Genomic DNA, 13,756 nt, shown 5'->3' with positions numbered 1-13,756 from the left:
GCACATACCTTCCAATCAATGTTAAACTAAAGCACACCTATTATTACATAATATCCTAAAGAATATCTTCAAATAGCTTACTCTGCGCACTCTCAACTCGCTTATCAATAAGAACCGCACAATTCACAAAGCACATCTGTCTCTCTTCACCACTACCTACTTACAGCCCCAATTACTGCATTCATCCTATATCTGTTATGTATCTCACTACTTCTACTGCATGACTCATTTCTCTCTCTTCCTATCTATCTCCTACTAAGCCTAACATCACCACACAAAACATACTTACCTCCTAAACTTACATCTATACCATCCACCCAAACTCTGAGATATTCCACAGTCTTTATGTACTTAACATACTCTTGCTTACCAAACTAATAATCCTTCCACGAAAAAAACAAAACCCTCAACCTCACATTCCTTACAAACCATAATAGCTCCAAAAGAAAGCATTCACCCATGACTCATCCATATAAATGCACTCATCTATCCCATTGTGGAGAAATCTGCCCCAACCCTGGACCCTTCCCTTCCAGTTTTAACCCCCCAACTCATATAAAATCGCTAAACATCACACTTCTCAATCTCCAAAGAGTTAGAAATAAAATCCCTGAATTCCATGCTTGGATATCCCACATCAAACCAGGCATAATTGTTACAACTGAAACCTAGTTAAAACCCTACATAAAAGACTCTGAATTCCTCCTCCCAGGACATTCTTGTTTAAGAGCTGACAGATCCCGCAAAAAAGGAGGCGGCGTTGCACTTCTATTTCCAAATACCTTCACTCTAGTCCCCTATTCTAACTCCATTCGACAATTCTCTACTGCTGAAGTTATAGTATCATTCTTAAAATGAATAACTGTAAGAACCTCTGCATGACAGCCCTATATATCCCCCCAGGCAATAACATTCCTATCTTAGAAGAAATCCTAGCCTGGACTTCAAATAACATAAAGAATGAAGTAAAATACAGCACCAAAAGATGCTGAAAAAAACACAGACTGTTGAAAGAAACAACGGACCATGGAAATGTCTCAATAAAACACCACATTGCAGTAAACAGGCAATAGAAACACTGCAAGCCATAGAATTATTCTTCCAAGTAGAACCACACATTTATTAACATAAAATATTAGTACTTTTATCTCTTCACCATGAAGAAACTTCATCAGATCAATGAATTAAATAATTTTACGGCTTGCAGTATTTCTATTATCTGTTTACTGCAATTTGGTATTTTATTGAGGCATTTCCACGGTCCAGTGTTTCTTTTAACTTAAAGAATGAAACAATCATTGCAGGTGACGTAAACATAAACTGGCTGGACCACTCTAACTATTCCCCATCATCTAATATCAACCTTTTCAACTTTACACAATTAATTACTAATATAACCAGACTCAACCAAAATAAAGACACTGGCTCTATTCTTGACTAGATTCTAGTCTCTGACCCTAATAAAATCTCTTTAGCAGGCACCTTACCTTGTAGCATCAGTGATCACCAACCTGCCTATATTAAACATGACACCTCTCCAATATCTAGTCAACACCAATATAAACAAACTACAAATCTAACCAGTTTTGATCCAACAACCTTTAGTGAAAGCTTGACGAATATCAACTGGAATAGCTGGTACAAACACTTCCACAAAACGCACTGTTGGATTTTTGTTAATAGTTCATGGACCTTAATTGCAATACTTAGAATAGTGCAACTTTAAATACAATTAGGGAGAATATACATTAATTTGAATACTGCAGTACCTTAGAGTATCTCCTATCTTGGAAGGGACAGCCTTTATTGGAGCCAGGTTCCTCGTATCTGTGGTTTAGTGCTGTTTGTGGTTGTGGTGTTTTTGGAATATCAACTGGAATATACTAAAAGTCTTTCCCCTTGATGAAGCTGTAAAGTTCTTTAACTCAACATTCTTCAACATCCTAAACAATCTAGCTCTCCTCCGACAAAACATTGTAAAAACAAATCATGCCATTTGGCTCTCTAGAAGCACCAAGCAACTTATAACCACTAGGGACAAATCATGGAAAAAATGGCAAAGGAATAAAGACCTCTCAGACCTCCTGCAATACAGACAGCTTTGTAATCAAGTAAAGTACCTAGTCATTAATGACAAAAAAATCACTATCTAGGGCTCCAGAAAAACTATAAACAAAACCCCCAAAAATTCTTGAATTTCATTTTTTCTCTGTTAAATCCTGGCACTATGAATAATCCCTGTCCAAATCCAGACAAAACTCCAAATGAAATAGCCACCCACTTAAATCAAAACCATATCTAATCTCACTGCCAGTTTTCCTCAAATTGACTGTAATACTAATCCAGCTCCTCTCCGCCTATTTTTCCTTCTCCCCTATATCCACTGCTACTATAACTGAACTTGTTCTCAAGGTTAAACCTGACACTAACACTCCCGACAGCCTACCCCTGAATACCTTTAAATGCCAGCTCAAGCCGTTGATTACCCTATTAATATACTTCTAAATAGAACTATCCAGGAGTCCTGTGTACCCTCCATCTGGAAAAAAGCACATATTCTCCCCCTACACAAAGGCGGCAACAGTACAGACAGTTCTAATTTTCGCCCCATTGCCATACTCTTCCCATCTCTAAAATCCTGGAAAAGTGTATACACACTCAACTTCAAAGACATCTACTCCAAAACCAACTTCTTTTCCCTATTCAGCATGGTTTTCAACCTGGTCATAGCACAACTACTGCTCTGCTATCATTCATGGAGATAGTTAATGAAGCTCGAAATGCAGGTAAAATTTTATCCTCAGTCTTTCTTAACCTCTCAAAGGTCTTTGACACAGTTTCCTACTCACCGCTTCTCAAAAAATTGCCTAAACCTGGTATCTCCCCTGTAACACTAAATTGGTTCACTAACTACCTCACAGATAGACAACAATTCACCAAATGGCATAACACTTTCTCACCATTCCTAGGCACTTCCACAGGCATACCCCCAAGGCTCCATACTAGGATCACTTCTCTTCAGTATTTTTCATTAACAACTTCCACTCCTCTCTTACTCACTGATCTGTAATACAATACATTGATGCCAAACACAAGTACAGGCACCACCAAGAGGCTGACAAAATCACAGTTCAGGCAATGACACGGAAGGAACAGCCATTTATTCAGTAGTACATAAACTCAACACTCCCCACAGAGTTTTCGTGTACTGTGCCTGTACTTGTGTTTGGTGTTGGTTACTAGTCCTTTCAGGTACCTTGCTACAATACATTGATGACTCGACTATCATCTGCACTGCTAACTCTATATCTGAACGTATGTCACTGACCCAAAATGCCTTCTCATCCACTGAAACCTGGATGATGAACAACCACCTTGCCCTTAACCCCAATAAAACCAAACTTCTATTGTTCACCCCGAAGAAAACTATCCCCATAAATAAGTCTGAATTCACTATGTATTCTCAAAACAAAGCTATCATACAGGTTGTCTCCCATACAAAGCTAAGTATTACCTTAGATGAAAACCTAACATTTGACTTGCATGTTCACAATAATGTTAGAAAAAACTCATCAAAAATGCACCTTGTGTTAGCCAAGAGATACATTGTCTATTAAACTCTGTCTGTATATTTTGGCTATATGTAAATTTGATTGTAAATTGTAAATACTGATTGTATGTATATCTTTATTTGGAGCTTTTCTCCCTAGGCCTCCACTGAAAATGGGCTCACTTCAGCCCAGTGGACTTTCCTGGTAAACAAATGCAAATAAATAAATAAAAAATAGTTATATAAGCCTTGGAAAAAAAAAAAACAAAAAAAAAACAATTTTGTCATTATGTCATATCTAAAACATTTATGGATAAAAATACAATTTGCACATACTTGTAGATGGACATGGTGTGATATTGCAAGAATGATAGATGGCACGTTTCCCTGTGCAGTATCTACCATTGTTCTTTGGTGCTGGATTATTACACTGACGATAAGCAAATTGTACTCCTCCTCCACATGTTCGAGAACACTGCCCCCAAGGTCCCCAGGACCCCCAGTTTCCATGACTAACTGTCTAAAATGTAAAAAAAACACAAAAATTTTGAAAATTCATGACTTGAAATAAAACAGTCAATAACAATAACATGAATGACTTCAGAATAAAGGAAGAGATTATCACCAAAATTATACTGGTATACCACTTACTGTATTGGCGCAGTTAGCTGAGGAACTATCTTAGAGCCATACAAGCAAAATCTTAGCATATAAAATAGTCCTGAAAGGCTAAAGGCTGATGATATTAACTTCAGATGCACAGGTACTGCGTTTCAAAGAAGTTAGAAGATCAATGACCAACTTTTCATACTACTGAACAAATGGTTAATTCATAATGAGTTACTGCAAAAGCACAGAAAAATACATCATCAAAGGAGAGGAGTACAGTCTGACAAACAAAGGGACCACTGAGCTTGAGACATGATGGGCCATGATTTTTAGTCTTGGCTTCGTTCAGTCCACAAAAAGTGTTACACTGGCTGCAGTCCACATTTATAAATCAAGAAATAAATGTTTTCCAAAACAAAATGACTCTTTAGAGAGGGCAGCCTGTTGAAAGCACTGAAAATATCATCAGGTCAATCAGCTGCAACCAAGATTAAGGGATGCAAATTCTTTGTTCTTAAATATGTTCCCTGTGGCAGAATCAGAGCTTTTAATGTGTATGGGGGTAGTGTCATTCACCAACATTTGCATCTGATTCTTCTGTATCGCAAATTCACTTAAAAAAAAAAAAGCAAGCAACACCGTGACATCTACTGATGTAAGAAAATGTGCACTGCAAGAATGGAAAACCAGGTAATTAAATATTTCTTATGAGGGGTGGAATTGGAAGTGAATCAGCTGACAATGAGACCGCTGAGCCAAGTTTCCATCCTTAAATTATTTAACCAGTCAGTTCTCTAAAGTTACCCTTGAACAGCATCTCTTTTTGCCTAAGAATAAAGTAAAATGAAAACAAATATATCACTGCACTCTACTCACTCATGTACTAACTGGAAATATATAAATTATTTACTTAACTTTGGAAATCATGTGCTCTCATATCATATACTGGTTAAAAAATTCAGCTAAGTGTTCTTCAACAAGTTTTCAGTAAACAAAATTACTTCTATGAGAAATTTTAAAATTATTACTTGACCATGCAAGAAAGTAAGCTGTTTTCTACTACTATTCTTTTTTGCAGACACTTACCGAATAGTATTTCTTTTTGGTTTTATCCACACATTTTCCATGAAGGCATATTCTACCTTTTCCACATGGAGTTCCCTCTACAGCAGGTAACTTCTTTGTCAGGCAAACCATCTGGCCCTGTCGGACAACAGCACACCATAGTCGAGCACATACATCCATACCAGGACATACAGTATACTGGGGCCCAAAAGCCAGTTTACATTGGCGGATGGCATCATATGCTTGTCCTGGGAGCTCTTCAGGTCCCAGGATATGTTTTCTTGGATAATCTAGTAAACATTCACCTGGAATAGAAGGTTAGAAACATATAAGCAATGTACAAATATCCTCATGCACATACTATGTTCTGGTTGTATAAGGTACTAATTTTTTTTTTCCTATTTGTAAGGTAAATACTGGAATACAAGGTTAAAATGTATAAGAAATGTACAAATATCCATATGCAAATACTATACAGCGGACTTATGAGTTATTAATGGCAGTTCCCCATTTATAAGCTAATTACTATTATAATTTCTTATTACAGAAAGGTAATACGTAACAGATTTGACTACATAAAATACATACAGTTCCATACTGAGGTTGATTTTCTAATCTGTGAGGAAAATCTTTCAGGAAATAGATGCTCAGTAAATGTAGCAGAGGCTCTTTTCTATAATATACTGCAAATGCAATATAATGTGATGTGCTTGCAAGGCCATTTAATATAACGGCAAAAAAGAGAGTAGCACAATACCAGAAGTGTACTTTTTTGTTACCAATAACAGCAAAAACAAAACAAGACAACACTCTTTTCACTCTAAATATAACACCTTCAGTCAAAAGGCGGTGCGACAACTCATTGTTTAAGAAGAGGCTGACTGTATCTGCCAATGGATCTTCAATGGGAGGAATGGAGTTTATTTCTGTTACCCTCACATTCCTTGAACATACGCAGGGAGCCATATAACTGAGTGAGTGTGCGTATGTGTGCAGCGCTGTTATGTTTTCATACACAATAAGCCTTTGTTTATATTATAATATCACTGCACTTACATGCATGTGTATAATATACACAGTTATATTTATAAGCATATCTCATGTGTGCTTGTGAAAATATTTTCATAATCTCACACACACACACACACACACACACACACACACACACACACACACACACACACACACACACACACACACACACACTCTGATTTTTCAATTACATTAAATATAATCCTATAGAGTTGCTAAAACATAACTCACAAAATAATTTAGTTGTGTTCCTATAATAGTAGTTAAAAGCTATAATCTGTGGCTCTGCTGCAGCTACTACATAGAAATAATACATACTGTGTAACAGTGAAGGAGACCCAAGCCAGAACAGCAGATGCTGGTGTTCTTTGCAGTAGTAATGTGCACATCAGAGGGGAAGCTAGTAGGAATGCACTTTCTAAGTGATTATCTGATATTTAGCATAGCTCAGTAGAAATCCTTGCAGTAAGAAGATGGTTATTGATAAACATCTTCTAGAAATGTGTTGCTTTATAAAGGGCAGCTGGACAGGAACTAGTGCTCTGAGAAAAGAAAGCCATACTTATCTCTGTGACAGACTGGGACAGATGCTTGGATTACTGTGTTCTACTGTAATACTGTGTGGTATACTCACTGACAAATGGGTTAATAATCACAGAATTCTGGACAGCTCTATAGCATTAAGTCATTTTACAGATTCATAAATTATTATGTAATGCACTTACAATGAATCGATATACTGACATTGAACCAGAAAAGACAAAATAGAAAAGGATTAGGTGTCCAAATAGGAATTGCAATACCAGATGTTCAGATCATAAAAAAAGACTTACAGCCAATCTTTACTTAGCAAATAATTTTGCAGTCCTTGACAGTAACATTATATTTCAAGATGAACTTCTGCAGAACAATCTTTTCAGTGGAGTTAAGCTACTTGAGGACATAGTACATGTGCAGTTTTTCACTGGCACAGACTAAAAAGTCATACAAAAAAGGATGCAAAGGACTGAGATACTTATTCAACCAATACACTTAGTCACATAAAGCAAAGTCACTGCCTAGTGTGCATTTCTTCCTACTGCAGTGAAGGTGCCACACTTAGGTAAACCACAGTGCAATGCAAAAATATCTGATACACTTAGGTAAAATCACTGAACATGAAGTCACACTTAGCAGTAACAACTTTGACTTGCAAAACAAAATGCCAATGACTGTATTCCTCACAGGATAAGAATGACCCTGTTTCAGTTTAATATATTTTCTATATAAAAATGCATTCTCATGGCTTATCAGGAAATACTTCACACTAACTTTAATCAATTGAAAACATCATCTAAAAAGTGTTACAATAATCAAGTACCACTGCATAGATGACTGAAGCCTTATACTGCAGATAACTGCAGATAACACAGGATTCATTAGTGACAAGGTGCTAGACAAGCTAAATGGAAAGAAGTAGAAGTGATTGGCTGCTGCCAGCTTAACCATAGCTGGGAGAGAGAGACTCGTTCAAGCCTTGCTAAAGATCAGGCCACAAATGTGAGAAGAAGCAGTGGCATACATCTGTCAAGTAATGTATCACACTATAACTAGACATAGCAAGTTGTGTGCACCTGCAATGAGGTGTAAAAAACATTGTACATGTCAACAAATACAGCCAGCAGTTATGGACAAAAGAAAAAAAAAATCTCCTGATCCCTCAATGGATGATGTCACCAATTCTTATCTCTTAACTTCCTCATCCAGCATCTCTAAGTATGTTTGGAAGAATCAATAAATAGGCTATTTAGGGATGGAGTTTTAATGGTCATGGGTAAATTTTATGTGTGTGTGTGTGTGGGGGGGGGGGGTTACAAAATTAGCAAAAAACATTGCAATAAAAAAGCTAGCACCATGACAAAGGTGGGTGGACTTATGACTGTGGCCCTTGCAACCCACACTTCAAAAACAGGGCATGGAGCCACAGAAACCTGCTGGGAGTGACTGCACAGAAGTCTAGCTGGGATGGAGCACAGAGGCATGAATGCATGCTGCTGTACAGTGCCAGCATAGCAGCCAACTACACTGCTGACCAGCAACAACGAGAGAGCGAGAGAGAGAGAGAGAGAGAGAGACAGAGAGAGAGAGAGAGACAGAGGGGTTAAGGATAAGGATAAAACAGGAAGAAAATGAACTGCACTGATAAGAGCCTGGCACTCTTCCCCAAAGGTACAAGGTACAGTCGGCTGGGATAGAGGAAAGAATTAACCAACTGGAAGGTGAGGGAACAAAACAGTCAGATATGATTAAGCATAAAGACTGATGGTGTTAAAAAGTCAAAATCTTAAAGCACCCGACAAAAGAGATTTGGCATATTAATTTAATGCACAGTAAATTCATTAAGAGATAAATCAGTATATCATATGCAGATCTATATAATGCAGTACAGTAAGAAATAGAAAATACCACCAATCATACTTACATTATTTGCAACAGCAACATTTACGCCCACACAAACATCTACATAAATAAGCAAGCTACATGCCAATGAACAGACTGTAAATGAAAAAAGTTCAAATGAAAATCACATGGCAAAGACAACTTTAGCAAATAAAAATATGGCCCATGTGACCTCTGTGACTGGACTCGCATGTAAAGCTCAAGCACAAAATGATAAATGAGGGAGAAACAGAAGAAAACATTCAGTCTTGCATGCTATTTAAGCTATCAACAGTTCCTGGCATTACTACACCCATGATGTTTTGAAGATGACCGTTTAGTGTCAGATAAGGACAAGCAAATCCAAACAAAGAACATGAGCAGGGTTTTTGAAGTAGCAGAAGGAATCAGAATTACATTATAATGAAGAGCCGGATAAGACAGAACAAATGCTGAAACAGGAGGTTTGTGACATGACAACATAAAAAGTACACTGAGTAATGACTACTATTTCTTCTTTCTAATGAAATTAAGACCAGACATTGGTGAAGCCTCAAATAAATCTATTAAAAAAAAACATAACAGGTACATAAAGTTGTGCCCCTGCGCTGGAGAAAAAGACTTGCAAGTCTAGGGAATACAAGTAGGACAAAGAATAGAAATGACAAACAAATCAGTCTTATGCCCTAACTAGGAAATGTTATGGAGATGGTTCAGAAGGAATGACTTGTTGAATATTTTAAGGACAGTCAAGCAGAGGACAAATATAATGCTGAATTAAACTTTCTGTCCAAGTGACCAAAGCAGTATGTTATGGGGTAAGGCTGTAATTTACAGAGATTTTAGCAAAGCATATTTAAACTTGTATTTCTTAACTGGAAAAATGAATTAGTGCTTCTGTGATCCTTTTCTGTCATGAAACTGGCTACAAGGACAATGGCAATTGTTGGATATCAGACAATTTTACCATATCAATCAAGTGGCTTGTGTGTGTGTGTTGGGGGTAGAGGGGCTAAGTACTTAGAGAAAAACTTATGCAGACATGGGAAGAACAAGCTGACACAGCTCAGGAGAGAGCTCTGGACCCTAAAGCTGTGAGGCAGAATCCTTAGCCACTAAGACACTTTGTTGCTCCACCTCTGATGTACAAAGCAGTAGTTGTATATTCTTGAAGTTGTGTCAGTGTAGCTACATGCAAGAAAAGCTGCCCTCATAACATGGTCAGAAAATAACAATGGTGAGTACAGTGAGTAACAGGGAAGTTATTCATGGGATTCTGGCAATAGTAGTACTAAATCCTAATACTACCAATACTATTCAGTAATACCCTAATAAGTAACACTGACAGACTGGAATGAAAAATAGGCTTCTGTATAGATGACACTGCACTTTGCAACACGTAACACATAACCAGGCCACTGTGGGTTCGATACAATTGGATTTAAAATAAGTTAATTTAGGGTAGGATAGATTTAATGCAGATGTATGTGAAGAAATGCACCTTACTTAAGGCCAGAGCTCACAACCTGCAAAGGCAAAATCATACCACAAAGTAAAATGCCTTCAAATGTGAACTTAAATGGAAGTTTTCATTCACTCAGTTTGTCAAAGAGCTGAATACTAAGAAAAGCAACACATGTAGTCTATACAGACTGCATGCTAAATTTTCAGGTTCTCTGTGAAGTACACAGTATCACTTAATGATTGTATGCATTCACATAAAATGGCTGTCCTCAGTATATACAATCATGAAGGCTGGCATGAGAGTCAACACCTAAGGAAAATTTGGTCTTCTTAAGACAGTGGACAAGTTACAGATCACTAGTCTTACAAATGACTTCAATGTCCCCTCAAGAAGGGTCTGCATACAACTTCTACATTCCTGACGTCTTTCTCAATTTCTGAACCACAAATTTCAAAGTTAAGACTTACATATATATGTACAATACCTCACCTGTGAAGCTATATTTCCATCATCTTATTAGTGAAATTAAAATTAGTTGCACAACCCAAGTCAACTCGCACCCTGCTGCTCTTACAAGTTACTTTTACCGAGGAGTGCTGTGTTCATTGATACCATACCTTTCCTGCCTTTTTCAGAGTCATGCATATTAAGAGATAATTCTCTGTCTTCACATAGCTTCTGATGCTCACTCTGGACCAAAACTCATGATAACTTGTCTGTACATGGAGAAGGAATTCAACCTCCTAATTTTATGCATGCAGTTATTTATTAATCAGTAAAAAAGCGTATTAATCATCCTAGTATTATATCATGCACTTCAGCTTATAGATGCCCTGATCATCTCCGGGTCATTTGATAAACAATACTACTGCTATATCTTTCCAATTCTTTTCTGTTTTTTCCCTGGCATTACAACTGACATAATATGGTCCTAGACCCCTCAAATCTTCCTAGATTTGACAATGCCATTATTTCCCCAAAAATTCTGTCCTGAGTCTTTGCTTCTCATATTCATTACTATATATTCTGTTACAATGAATCTAGTGCCACATTTCTAACCACTTATTAAACAGAACAGTGCCTGGTGTTCTCGTAATCCTTTCCACTCTTACATGCACTGATTCTAAAATATATTTATGTAATCAATAAAAAAATGCATTCTTCTATTCTTTCTGATATATTATTTATAAAGGCACTTGATGACCCTGCAGTACATCATCAGAAACCATCTTTTTTTTCAAAGATGAACCCCATTTAACATTGCCTTTCGTGTCTTTCTGTTTAGTCAGTGCCTTATTAAAGTTAAAAAATACAAACCTTACTTCAAAGGTAATGATCCATTTATTACATTTTATTGAGATACACGGGCCAGAAGGGTCGAAGGGATACACGCTACACCTTAACATGAAAAGGTTAAGAAAATGACATCATGTTAAACTAGCATTTGAATCAAGTAAAAGGAAATTAAAAGCCAAGGCTCTTGCTGCCCTCATAGTGCCTTTTTTAGGCAAGGCTCAAACGTCAAACCCACCTCCGTAAACAGCACAATTAACAAAAAACCTGAGGGTTATGCTACTCAACGCCAGGAGTTTAAATCTCAAAATGCACGCGCTCAAAGCACTCCTCAGTATGGAGAACGTTGACATCTGTGCAGTAACTGAAACCTGGTTCAAGGCTCCAGAAAGCACCCCAGCACTACCGGGCTACAACTCGTACCACACGTATCGGCCACAGAACACGGACCGAAACACAAAAGGAGGGGGTGTATCCATAATCATCAAGGATACCTACACCTCTAGGTTAGTGGCGCAGCATGAAACCTCTGAGATCATCCATGTGCAACTAACATCGGGCAAATCTGCACTGCAAATTGTGGCCTGCTACAGATCACCCTCCATGACCCAGGATCACCAGTCCACCTTCCTGGAGACACTGGAAAACATGAAGGTCCTACCGAACACCCTGATATTGGGCAATTTCAATTACCCTAGCATTAACTGTGAAAACTACTCGAGTGCAAACTCCCAGGCCCAGCGCTTCCTGGAATTCATCAACTCAAATGCCCTGGATCAGCTGGTAAACTGCCATACCAGAGGTGAAAACATATTGGACCTGGTCATCACAAACATGGGCGACAGGTGTTCCAAACTGGAGGTCAACCCGTCACTGATTAGATCAGACCATAAACTAATCACTCTGGATGTCCACTTCCCATCACCACCCCCAGCTAAGGAAACCACAGTAAAAAAACTTTTCTAAAGCAAACTTCACCTTACTTAAGACAGAGGCAGTATGTTTCACAGCCCCCACGCTAAAGGATAACGCTGCCCAAGATGCAGAAACCTTTACAAATGCACTCAATGAGCAACTACAAGGATGCATGGATTGTGCCATCCCTAGCAAAACCAAGACTCACTCCTCTAAGAGAAGGAAACCAGTCTGGTGGACCCCTGCCATAAACAGGCTATACAATAGAAGGAGGAAACTAGTTCAGAAAAAAAGCAAATCCCAAGAAGGAAAGACATCCCTGATAAGTATCAGTAAGAATCTAAGGTCCCTCATAAAATCATCCAAGGCTAACTTCGAAAGAAAAATAGCCAAGGATTCAAAAGATAACCACAAAGCCTTCTTTAACTATATTAAGAATCTAAGTGGCAACTCACAGATATGCACTGAACTAGTGCAAAATAGCACAAAATATACTGAACCTACTGATATTGCCAACATCCTGGCAGATAGATTCACTGCAAACTTCATCCCCCTCTCACCCCCCCCAAAAGGGCCCACAACAATACCAGAAAAGTGTAGTGTCCCAGAAATCACAGACGCACAGGTGAAAATAGCCCTTTCCAAAGCCAAAAACACAGCGTCATTGGGGCCAGATGGTGTCCCAGGCTGCATCTTGCACAAACTACACAGCAAACTAACCCCCCACCTAAACACACTGTTCAACCTCAGCCTCTCTACAGGCTACATGCCCATATAATGGCACACAGCAATGGTTATTCCTCTCCACAAAGGGGGAGGCCACAACTGACCCTGGTAACTATTGCCCCATAAGCCTGACTAGCCTGGTCCGCAAGGCTATGGAGCACATCATCATGGAACTCATTAACAAAGACATTGGAAACCTCCAAACACTTGACCCGACCCAGTTCGGCTTTGTTAAGGGCAGATCATGCCTATTAAACCTGGTTGACTTTGAGACAGTCACCAAGGCCTATATACAAGGGAAAGGCTGTTCACACAGCCTACCTTGACCTCGCCAAGGCTTTCAACACCATTCCCCACTCGGGTATTACAGAAAAATTCACCAGTCTGAACAGAAACCCCTATGTCACGAGATGGGTTGCCAACTGGCTTACAGACAGAACTCACACGGTAAGAATAGTGGGCTCCAGGTCCGACTCTAAACACAAGTGGTGTCCCACAAGGCTCAAGTTCTGGGACCCCTACTGTTCGGCATATACTTCTCAGAAGTACAGGTAAACACAGGAGGACTATGGCTAACCAAGTTCGCTGATGACTGCAAACTGGGAGCCATAATTGACTCTCCGACTGACACGGACATCCTCCAAAAGGGCCTTATTGAGACGGACACCTCGTGTCAAAGTCAT

At 38.6% G+C, this 13,756-nt stretch overlaps 1 protein-coding gene across 1 annotated transcript in view; it reads right to left on the bottom strand.

Annotated features, from left to right (window-relative positions):
• The window catches only part of ADAMTS5 (ADAM metallopeptidase with thrombospondin type 1 motif 5), a 111,974-nt gene that overhangs the window by 25,704 nt on the left and 72,514 nt on the right, over positions 1–13,756 (bottom strand). Inside the window, exons 4-5 of the mRNA XM_044071348.1 lie at positions 5,246–5,529; positions 3,887–4,070 (exon numbers count right to left, since the gene is read on the bottom strand). Of these exons, the coding sequence (XP_043927283.1) occupies positions 3,887–4,070; positions 5,246–5,529 (468 nt within the window). The remainder of the gene's footprint in view (positions 1–3,886; positions 4,071–5,245; positions 5,530–13,756) is intronic.

The sequence above is a fragment of the Protopterus annectens genome, chromosome 5.part0 (genome assembly GCF_019279795.1).
Source record: "Protopterus annectens isolate FY-2018-M chromosome 5.part0, PAN1.0, whole genome shotgun sequence".
Classification (NCBI taxonomy): domain Eukaryota; kingdom Metazoa; phylum Chordata; order Ceratodontiformes; family Protopteridae; genus Protopterus; species Protopterus annectens.
This window is presented reverse-complemented; position numbering and strand designations above follow the sequence as displayed.